At 36.6% G+C, this 12098-nt stretch overlaps 1 protein-coding gene across 1 annotated transcript in view; it reads right to left on the bottom strand.

The window, feature by feature from the left end:
* The window catches only part of ARHGAP18 (Rho GTPase activating protein 18), a 136270-nt gene that overhangs the window by 36381 nt on the left and 87791 nt on the right, over positions 1 to 12098 (bottom strand). The window contains exons 6-7 of the mRNA XM_068985063.1: positions 2802 to 2967; positions 357 to 448 (exon numbers count right to left, since the gene is read on the bottom strand). Of these exons, the coding sequence (XP_068841164.1) occupies positions 357 to 448; positions 2802 to 2967 (258 nt within the window). The remainder of the gene's footprint in view (positions 1 to 356; positions 449 to 2801; positions 2968 to 12098) is intronic.

Below are 12098 nucleotides of genomic sequence, written 5' to 3' on the forward strand. Positions count from 1 at the left end.
ATACATACAGGCATAAAATATTCATGAGGATTCAATTCCCTAGAAATTTACCAGCAGTCCCCACTCCTATGTATTATAGAATTGAAATCTCAATTATACAAAGCCAGCTAATATAAGACAGGAAAATGATGCCAGGTAATCACAGTTACAAGAAATAATACTGAAAGCATCACCATGAAATAAAAATTATGAGCCCTTGAAACAAATCTGTTTTCTGAACAGAAAAACCAAACCATAAAATAAAAGAGCATATCAATTGGAAAACTATATTATAATAGTATGTATGCAAAAACAAAAACAAAACACCATTATCTCAAGTATGCTGTCTCTATGCTGACCCATTTGGGCCTACTTACTTTTTGAAATATCAAAGGTATTCGAGTTCCTGGTACTTTCTTCTGATCTTGTTCTAACAATACTGTCAATGGGACACAAAAAAGGCCAGAATCTGCAAAAACAACAACAAAATCTCTTCACTTTCATCAACCTATGAAATATTAATGCAAATATGCTAAGGTACCAGATTCCTGATATTGTCATTCAATCATACAACTATATCGAGCATCTAAGTGGGTGACATTGCCTACCAATTAGGTAAACACAACTTAGTTGGAAAATTCTGGCTCCATGTTATAGAGCAATCTAGCAAGCAAAGACAACTAAACTAATGATTATAGATCATCACCAAAATAATTAGAAAAGTATAAACTGTTACAAAAGAGAAATAGAGTGCTGTGGGAATAGGCAAAACATGCAAATAATTTACTAAATGTAATCAAATTAAAGGTTCTCTCTTAAAGCAAATATCACTCATCTCTTCCATACTTAACTGACATTCAATATTCTATAATACAGCAAAGTATAAATATTTGCTTTTTGGAAAATCAGCCAAGATTATGAGCTTGCTCTACAAATGTTCTTCTTCAGAGAACACAGTAGATACTTGGTCTTTGTGAATTTAAATTTGTTTTTTTATATACTTGGGAATAACTCCAGAAGACATGACAGGTAATAATTTATAATTTTTCTAAATTAAAATTATATGCTTTCAGTCTGATGTAAGCATAGCTTCTACCCAGCACCTCCTACCCCACACCCATCACTGAGTGAACAGTTACAGCAAAAAAGTGTAACACACATCACCAGGGAGATATAAATCATTTGTGAACAAGAAAAGGGGGATTATCCTATGATATAAAAACAGACATTGGAAACTGACATTCAGAGTAATGTCAGTAACCTAGTAAATAACTTTTAGTTTCGGAATTAAGAAAAGCACAATCTTTGAAACAGGAACAGGAACGTCGCTCAGTCGTGTCCGACTCTTTGCGACCCCATGGACTGTAGCCAACCAGGCTCCTCTGTCCATGGGATTTTCCAGGCAATAGTACTGGAGTGGATTGTCATTTCCTTCTTCAGCAGATCTTCCTGACCCAGGGATCGAACCCGGGTTTCCCGCATTGTAGACAGACACTTTACCATCTGAGCCACCAGGGAAGTCCTTTTTTTTTAAGTCAAATTCTAGTTTATAACATAAATATCTTAGATAAGATACAAAAATATAAAAAAGGTGGAAACAAAATCTATTATATTAATAGTGGTACTTTTAATGAGGATGGCTTAATATTTCTCTGTCTGGTAGGAGGCAATTCTGAGATAAAATTTAAAAGGCCTCTCTAAGTCACTCTGAAAGTCTTGAACACTGAGTCACAACTATTTTTTTTTTCACAATTATTTAAATTAAATTTTTATTTTGTATCTGGAGAAGACTTTGTGACAAGCTTTTGAAAAAGCATCTGAAGTCTTTATCCATAATGGACTTGTGGAAAACCAGAACTGTTTGACTTAGAAATTCACCATCACAAGCCTTAAGCTAAAATACTCACTCAAAGGAACTAAACACAGAATGGGGTCTTCTGGGGCCCAGCATGGCAGAGAAGACTTGAGGGAAGGTACACTTCAGTCCTACAGAGAAACTGCCTCTGAAACTTACATCAGGTGAATACTTGTCTTTGCTAACGTTACCATAGCAACTCAATAATCCCCATTCTTGGTTTTTCTTTAAGAGATATCTTTAAAGTTAAATGAGATGTCAGAGATTCCTAAATAGTAAAGCTTTATCAACAGAAAATTATCTGGATTTTCAGATGAATAAAATCTTGGAAAAAAACAAGAACTGAGGAGGTGTTTGTTTTCTATCATATTATTAAAAAAAAGCCTATTTATATAATGGGGAAAGCAAGCTGATTACAAAGAAAAAAAAACTGTATATGCAAGAGATGCACAATTTAGGGATATTATATGCCAAAATCACATTATTGTCTTCAAAGAGGGAAGAATATTTTTTGCAAAAGAGTTAAAAGTAGATTGTAAATGAACAAAGAGACATACTACTAACTGCCTGTGCATTTGCTATCAAATAAATAAAGCAAAAATAATTGATGAGGATTAACCATATTAATGTCAGTTGTCAAGATCCAGTCTTAGAAATAAGTATATGTACCAAATGTTGTTTTTAAATACAACTTTCAAAGGAGAGAGCATTTAAGAATCCTTGAAGAGAATTTCCTTTTTTTTCATGGTAATTAAATATTTGATTATGCCTTTATTTTCTATAATCTAGGAGACAGATTTATCAAATTACAAAAATTTTGGAATCCTAACTTTAGATGTATTCATGTGCGGATTATAGGCAATTTGTTATCTGCATTTCCTGCACCCCAGAAAGGATACTTCTAAAAAGCCAAGCTCATTCTTACTACCTCAGGAGTAAATTCAACTGGTTTTTGTTTCAAAATTACCTTTTGTTTTGATTTTCACAGCTTTCTGTTGTTTCAGTTCAATACCCAAGACATCATAGAGGGCAGTCAGCTCAATTAGGGCTAAATGGCAAACTTTCTTCATGTCCTGGGGCGCTAGGTCACCAATCCTGGTGGTGCCTGTTTTGTCTTTTGGCACTCTGTAAGTCTAAAATAAACATCATTAATACAGTAAAGGTTTACAAGACCTAACCTCTTTTTAATGAAAGATGACAAAATTATAACTATGAAAAGAATTCATTCTCAGAGTGCTGAAGATGCAAACCATGGAGGAATTTCTCCAGCCAGAATGAAGAGCAATCCTGTCTTAATGATGATCCCAAACCTGCAGGGAGTCAATGTGTGAAGTATGACAGACAGCAGAACCAGACCATGGACTAGGAGTGTGAATATCAGTGGCCAAGAGGACAAGAGTGACAGTAAAACAAAAGGAGAAAACAAACAAACAAGTTAACTGACCTTTAAGAACCAAGAAAAATTACAAGTCAAGACAAACTGTGAGGAAGAAGACATAGGAGGTGAAAGAAGAGTAGGAGAAACCACTGGTGCGTGCCAGGAACCATTTATCTACACTATTATTAATTGTCATATATATATATATATATAGTATGGCATTGTATTGATATAGATAATATTATATATTCAGATATATGATACCCAAATAAGGCAGGTACAAAAGGACTGTGCAGCACTGGGGAGAAGGGGAAAGCAGAGGGGAAACCAAAAGCAGGGACTTTAGAGCCACCATCTATCAGTCATCTAACTGCTATCTCGCTGTGTGTGACTTCTGGCAATTCTCTAACTGACCCTTTTTGTAAAATGGACATACAAAAGCCATATCCTAAAGTAGCAGTTCTCAAAGCGTGGTCCAGGGAGCCATATAGGTACCCAATACTCTTTTCAAGGAATCTAAAGAGGTCAACTTCCACTTCCAGATGTTCAAGCTGGATTTAGAAAGGGCAGAGGAACCAGAGATCAAATTGCCAATATCCGCTGGATCATTGAAAAAGCAAGAGAATACTAGAAAAATATCTACTTTTGCTTCATTGATTATGCCAAAGCCTTTGTCTGTGTAGATCACAACAAACTGTGGAAAATTCTTCAAGAGATAGGAATACCAGACCACCTGACCTGCCTCCTGGGAAATCTATATGCAGGTCAAGAGACAACAGTTAGAACCAGACATGGAACAACAGACTGGTTCCAAATTGGGAAAGGATTAGGTCAGGGCTGTATATTGTCACCCTGCTTATTTAACTTATATGCAGAGTACATCATGGGAAATGCAGGGCTAGATGAAGCCAAGCTGGAATCAAGATTGCCGGGAGAAATACCAATAACATCAGATATGTAGATGACAGTACCCTTATGGCAGAAAGCAAAGGAGAACTAAAGAGTCTCTTGATGAAAGTGGAAGAGGATATTGAAAAAGTTAACTATGGGGAGGGAGGTGGGAGGGGGGTTCACGTTTGGGAACGCATGTACACCCGTGGTGGATTCATGTCAATGTATGGCAAAACCAATACAGTATTGTAAAGTAAAATAAAGTAAAAATAAAAATTTAAATAAAAAAAAAAATAAAGTGGATAACCAACAAGAAAAAAAAAAAAACACAACAACAACAACAAAAAAAACCTCAACATTTAGAAAACAAAGATCATGGCATCCAGTCCCATCCCTTCATGGCAAATAGATGGGGAAACAATGGAAACAGTGAGAGACTTTGTTTTCTTGGGCTCCAAAATCACTGCAGATGGTGACTGCAGCCATGAAATTAAAAGACGCTTGGTCCTTGGAAGAAAAGCTATGACCAACCTAGATAGCATATTAAAAAGCAGAGACATTACTTTGCCAACAAAGGTCCTTCTAGTCAAAGTTATGGTTTTTCGAGTAGTCATGTATAGATGTGAGAGTTGGACTATAAAGAAAGCTGAGCGCAGAAGAATTGATGCTTTTGATCTGTGGTGTTGGAGAAGACTCTTGAGAGTCCCTTGGACTGCAAGCAGATCAAATCGGTCAGTCCTAGAGGAAATCAGCCCTTAATATTCATTGGAAGGACTGATGCTAAAGCTGAAACTCCAATACTTTGGCTACCTGATGTGAAGAACTGACTCATTGGAAAAGTCCCTGATGCTGGGAAAGATTGAAGGAGGGAGGAGAAGGGGATGACAGAGGATGAGATGGTTGGATGGCATCACCAACTCGATGGACATGTGTTTGAGTAAACTCCGGGCGCTGGTGACGGACAGGGAGGCCTGGTGTGCTGCAGTCCATGGGGCTGCAGAGTTGGACACAACTGAGCAACTGAACTGACTGAAGAGGTCAATACTATTTTAATAACACTAAGACATTATCTGTCTTTTTCACTCTTATTCTCTTATGGCGTACAGTGGAGTTTTTCAGAGTTTTTATAAGAAATGTGGTATTGCCAACAGACTGAACACAGAAGCAAATATGAGAATCCAAATGACATAAACTCAAGCCAGACATTAGAGAGTTGCTAAAATGTAAAACACCAATACAGGATATTAATGCATATATATGGAATTTAGAAAGACGGTAATGATGACCCTATATGCGAGACAGCAGAGCGACACAGATATAAAGAACAGACTTTTGGACTCTGGGAGAAGTGAGGGTGAGACGATTTGAGAGAACAGCACTGAAACGTGTATATTACCATATGTGAAACAGATCTCTAGTCCAAGTTCGAGGAGTGAAACAGGGCGCTCAAAGCCAGTGCACTGGGACAACTCTGAGGGATGGGATGGGGAGGAAGTTGAGAGGGGGGTTCAGGATGAGGGACACATGTACGGCCATGGCTGGTTCATGTCAGTGCACGGCAAAAACCACTACAATATGGTAATTAGCCTCCAATTAAAAGAAATAAATTAATTAAAAACAAAAATCTGTTTTGGAAAAATGACTATTTTTAATGAAGATATTATTTATGTTCCCCATAATATTATATTTTAAATGGATTAACAGTTTAAATGTTTTTCAATTTTCATTTATAATATGGGCTTCCTTGGTGGCTCAGATGGTAAAGAATCTGACTGCAGTTTGTTTTAGAAAATACAACTTTTTCATAAAAATGTTATTTATGTTTACCATAATAATAAATTTTAATGGATTAATAGTTTAAATTTTTCTGTTTTAATTTATATCATGGTAAATATCCATAGGTATAACTGACATAAAGAAAAGCACCCCCTGCTCCTCCCCACTACACAGACAGTACTTAATTAATCATCAAGAGAAACTATTCCCTAGACTACGTATTTATATTTCAGAGCTTAAGAGCACAGTCAGTGACCAACTTCCACAGAACTCAATCCAAAGAAATTCTTTACATTCCAAAATCACTTTGTACCAGCCTTCTTCATCTCCTCAGAGTCTTCCAAGGAATCATAGCTTCTGTAGAAATCTGTTTATGCCTTCTTTCTTAGGCCAGCCAGAGCAAACACAGAGAGCTGCAACCTACAGGGAGACAGTGAATGCTCCAAAAACACGAATCACAGGTTCCCGGCCAGAAGGCCATGCATCTGAGCATTCACCAAAGCCCTGCAAGGTGAGGCAGTTATTCTCCTCAACACCAACATCCGTCCTGACTGATCAGACAAAACCTTTCTGAGGCCCTCAATAATTTTTTAAAGAGTCTGTAGGGGGTTACAGGACCAAAATGTTTGAGAGTTACCATCCTAGAACATTTCCTAAAACCTACAACTTTTGGCAATTTAAAAGCTAATTCCTTTCAAGGAAACTCAACTACAAGAGAGAATCTTCTATAGTTTGTTGTAGAACCTCTGACAGAACCTTCTTTAGAATCTGCTATATTCTCAAGAGAGTCCACTATAGGAGAAAAGAGATAATTCTTCTATTTTTGTGATACAGTTTCCCCACAAAAACATTAAAAGAACAACAGTAGATATTATTCATATTCAGCCTTAGTGAATTTTCAGCGTAATTTCCAAGGTCAATAGTATAGTGCATAGGAGTTGAGAGCATGCAGACAAGTATCAAGGTTTTTCTTTTAACTATTACTGCAAGGTAAGACAAAAATGGTAAAATACTCATTCTGATAAACAGTGTTTCATTTTATCCTGCGAAAGTTCCAATAAGACAAGTATTATTACAGCATATTCTACATGGAGAAACTGAGGCTCATTAAGAGACTAAAGTGAAGTGAAAGTGTTAGTTGCTTAGTTGTTCCAACTCTTTGAAACCCCACAGACTGCAGCCCTCCACGCTCCTCTGTCCATGGGATTTCCCAGGCAAGAATACTGGAGTGGGTAGCCATTCACTTCTCCAGGGGATCTTCCTGAGCCAGGGATCAAACCCAGGTCTCCAGCATTGCAGGCAGATTCTTTACTGTCTGAGCCAATGTCCACATAGCCAGTGACATAAAGAGGCAAGTTCAGATCTTTTAAATCCTAAATTCAGTAGTCATTCTGTTCTGCTCCACTTTCCTCATGCCCTGCAATAGGCAGGGAGGAATCTAGGTTGATCAATATTGATGTAGGACATGAAACCCTCAAGGACAGAAACCATGTCTTAATCACCTCTGTATGCCCACTGTCCCACAGCCCTGACACACTGCAAGTGTTGTTTCCGTGTGTATAATGAATGAAGACACACACCCAACAGGGAGAAAAGCGCAGAATCAAGCTCAGTGAGGGGTGGGGTCACTGGCTTGATGCTCCCCCAATTTCCTGTGATTTGTACTGAGCTTCATTTTCAAATCACACAAAACTCTCCCCATTTTCTTCTCACCTGGTCCAGAGGTCTGCTAATTGCTTTGTTTTCTGAAGGACTGAACCAATTCTATTTACCAACCATTTATTTTAAAAAAGAAAAAAAAAAAAAAGTCCTACCTGCTTCATTAAAATCAGTTGCATCTGGTCTAATAAGCCAAATACATGTAATATAATTATTTAAAGCATTACCCAAGGTAAATGTTTAAATAAACCTGAAATATTATTTGTTCAAACATTTGATTTACCAAGGAATATGTCATGAGCTTTATTTATTTATTTATTTATTTAACAATGTACTTAATGAAAGGAGTTAGTTCTTTATCCCAATGTTTAATTCATAGCAGGAGTTTTAAATATTTATGAAGTTTCATGTCATTTTTGTTTAGTTAATAGACTGGATGGTTCAGTTCGTTGGCTAAGAGAAGGCAGTGCAATTTCAGCAAAAGGAAAGCTCTTTACCTTTTGAAAAATGTGCTTTTAAAAGGGGAGTGAAATAAAATTTTTCAAAACATATAAGGTCATTGGCTCCCATGTGTCACCATAAATTAATCAGGCAGCTCTTCCTGGGTGCATCCGTCTTCTGTAAGCTTTGAAATATGAGGGGCCCGTTAGAAACCTTACCAGTAATGACATACTTGACTTTTTCACTCATCAAGTCACTCTAGCCTCAACTCAGAAAGCAAGAGAATCTACTCTTACTTGGTCAATTTCCACAGATGACTTATCAACTGCTAGGAAATTCATTTCTTACCTAAGATTTTTTCATGTGTAAAATGTGATTTTATTAAAGTATTTCACTCACTGTCAACCTAGAGAACCCAGAACTTTTCTAGATAAATGAAATTTTAGGAAACTTTCAAATTTACAGTTTTTAAAAAGAATTTTTAATAGCAAGGAATAATCATAATTTAAACTTTTCTTGAAAATTCAGGATCATGATCCTACAGCTATCTCACACATTTGTACACAAATGTGTGAATGTCTTAGGTTCTCATTCTCCTTACTATATCCCAAACTAACATTTCTTTTACTGTCCTTCTGCTTCCTCCAGAGACATTTCATTTTCTAGCAAACTCCCAACTTGGGCCTCCACACAAGCCTGTGGCCTTCAGTATGCATAAAGCTTTGTTACAAGACAAGCAAAGTTGCCATAAAACATGAATTTACTTGAATCAAACATAATTCAGTCAGAATCCAAAATACACTGAATAAAGACAAGAACTAATATAGGCTTCACCATAGTTATCATTTCAATACTATGATCTTAAAAATTCCTAAATAAACTCTTATCGTTTTTAGTCTGCCAAGATAGGATAAAGGAGTGCTATTTCTCCTTTACTTATTTCTACTCTATAGATAGACTCGACATACCAGAATCTTATTCATGTAACCTCCCAAGCTATCCTGAAGTTGTCAGAAGAATCAAAACAAGGACATGTCTAAGTTAAATGAACAGGGACCTTTAGGGCACATGTCATCAGGATCTTCCAGAAAAAATTCCAGCTTCAAAAGATTAGGCAGTGAAGCCAAGACTTCCCATGCACCTCCTAATCTTTCTAACTATGAAAGGAGAATCATAATATCTATCTCATAGAGATCACTTGATAAATGAGCAAAGTAATTACACAGCATACTTTCCAAGATATTATGGGTACATGAAACACAATAGGTAATAGCTAAATTTTCATCCTAACGCACATTAAAGTTATAAAACCTGATCTCCAAATTTAAGAGGAGAAATTTGAATGTGCTGAGAGATCATAAAGAATTAACGAAGACTGCTCAATGCTGTAAAAAAAAAAAAGTAAATACAAAATGAGGTCAACAAAGAACAATGTATTACATAAAACCCATTGCTTATTCACAGAAAGCAGAAGACCATGGAGTAGAAATGGAAATTAAGGTTTTATCTGCTTAGACTCTCACTTCAGAGTGAGGAATATAAGTATTTACCTCACCAATCATGTTTATGACTTGTAGAAAGCTTACAGTATGCACATGCTTTCCAGAAGATATACAAATTAGTAAATGGTTGTATAGATAAACTGATGCATATATACATAAATAAATTCATGGATACATTGACAATAATTATCAAAAGCATGGCATCTTAACAGTTTAAAAAACGATTTTATACATTAATGTAAGTCTGAAAACGGGAAAGTGCTAACAGGAAAGCTAGATATTGAGCTAGACCCCAAAGGATGGGTTAAAGATGATAAACAGAGAACAACAGAGGGGTAGAAATGGGAAGGTCATTTTAAGCTTGAGGCAACACATGAATAAAATCTAGAAAGTAGGTGAGCAAAAATCAGTTTGTTAGGCAGAGAATAAAGTGAGAGAGGAAGTTTTGTCTTTAAGTTTCTGAAGTAGAAATGAATTCCCTTTATATTCCACTGTTTGAATCAACAACATAAAAGTCAACAGTGTCTTCACCTTGTTTAATTAGACTACTTTCACTTAAACTGCCTTCCACCTGTTGAGATATAGAAGACCATCCCTGTCATTTACTTACCTGTCACATAGTGTGGCATGTGGGATCTTAGTGCCCAGATCAGTGACCAAACCCACGCCCCCTGCAATGGAGAAGACTATTACTTGTAAAAGATACTTTTGCTAAGGATGGTCTGGGAGCCTGATTTATCTCTTTAGGCCACATGACGCATATTTTACTTTGCCCATTAAGCATGAAAATAGATCCTTAAACATTTTTGATAAAGCCTGGAAACAACCTAGAAGCCCATCGTCAGATGACTGGTTGAATAAATTGTGACAGAGCTTCATAACCTGGCACAACATATAAATAAAAAAGAATGAAAGATCTTTCTCTATCCTACTACGGAGTGATCTCTAGGACGTACTGCCGAGTCTAAGTAAATAATCGAGTGTATCTATCTAAGAATGGAAGGATCAGCCATAAAATTAAAATAAAAAGAAATTGACCTGTAAGGTAAGTTAACCTGTAAAGGGGAGGGAGAGAAGAGGGTGATGGTTCAAGAATGGAAGTGAGACTTCTAATACACCTTGGTTTTAATTATGACCTTTGGACCACTTAGATAATTCACATGTTTACAAAACAAAATTAAGTTTCAACAAAGCAATCCCTAAACATTCAATATAAAATGAAATTAACCAACTGGGTATGTAGTGAGTGGCATAACCATACGGAGAATAACTATCCTAAACAACCTGAAGCAGACTAATTTGATTATTACAGTCCTTCTGGGATAAAACCCTAAGGATACAACCAACTGAGGAAAAGAAAACAAGTTTAAACTATTTTTTGGTTATCATATTGTTGATAGCAGTGTTAGTATTTCTATTCTGAGAATGCTGTGCAGTAATAAAGGATAAAACACACAAGTAATTATGTGATATGCTAATTATATTATCTGCTGTATCCTCAGAATCACTATTCTCAGCATGGAAGAAAGAAGATACAGATGTACTTCTGTCTTCTGTAAAGGCTTTAAGCAATAACCAACTCAGAGAAGGGAACGTTCCTAGTGCCCTGAACACAGTAACAAAAATATATTTCTACTAAGTAGAATCAGTGTTTCTTGAGGAAATAGATAATTCTAGGTCTGGATCTATGAAGTGATGGGACTAGATGCCATGATCTTAGTTTTCTGAAGGCTGAGTTTCAAGCAAGCTTTTTCTCTCTCCTCTTTTCACCCCTCCATCAAGAGGCTCATTAGTTCCTCTTCACTTTCTGCCATTAGAGTGGTATCACCTGCATATCTGAGGTTGTTGATCTTCCTCCCAGCAATCTTGATGCTACCTTTTGATTCATCCAGCCTGGCATTTCACATGCTGAACTCTGCATAGATGCTAAATAAGCAGGATGACAATATACAGCCTTGTCATCTTCTTTTCCCAATTGGGAACCAGTCAGTTGTTCCCTGTTCAACTGTAATTGTTGCCTCTTGACCTGCATACAGGTTTTTCAGGAGACAGGTAAGGTATTCTGGTATTCCCATCTCTTAGTCAATGAAACAGAAGTAGATGCTTTTCTAGAATTTTCTTGCTTTTTCTATGATCCAACAATTTGGCAATTTGATCTCTGATTCCTCTGCCTGTTCAAAACCCAGCTTGTACATCTGGGAGTTCTCAGTTAACATGCTGCTAAAGCCAAGCTAGAAGGAATTTGAGCATTACTTTGCTAGCATGTGAAATGAGTGCAATTGTATGACAGTTAGAACATTCTTTGGCATTGCCCTTCTTTGGGATTGGAAATGAAAACTGCCTTTTTCCAGTACTGTGTCCACTTGTGACACATTTGTTAACATATTGAGTACAGCACTTTAACAGCATCATCTTTTAAAATTTTAAATAGCTCAGCTGGAATTCTGTCACCTCCACTAATTCTGTCCATAATAATGCTTCCTAAGGCCCACCTGACTTCAACTCTAGGATGTCTGGCTCTAGGTAAGTGATGGCATCATCATGGTTATCTAGGTCATTAAGACCTTTTTTATATAGTTCCTCTGTGTACTCTTCTGCCAGGTCCTTATCATTCCTG

This window comes from Capricornis sumatraensis, chromosome 13 (genome assembly GCF_032405125.1).
Source record: "Capricornis sumatraensis isolate serow.1 chromosome 13, serow.2, whole genome shotgun sequence".
In the NCBI taxonomy this organism is placed as follows: domain Eukaryota; kingdom Metazoa; phylum Chordata; class Mammalia; order Artiodactyla; family Bovidae; genus Capricornis; species Capricornis sumatraensis.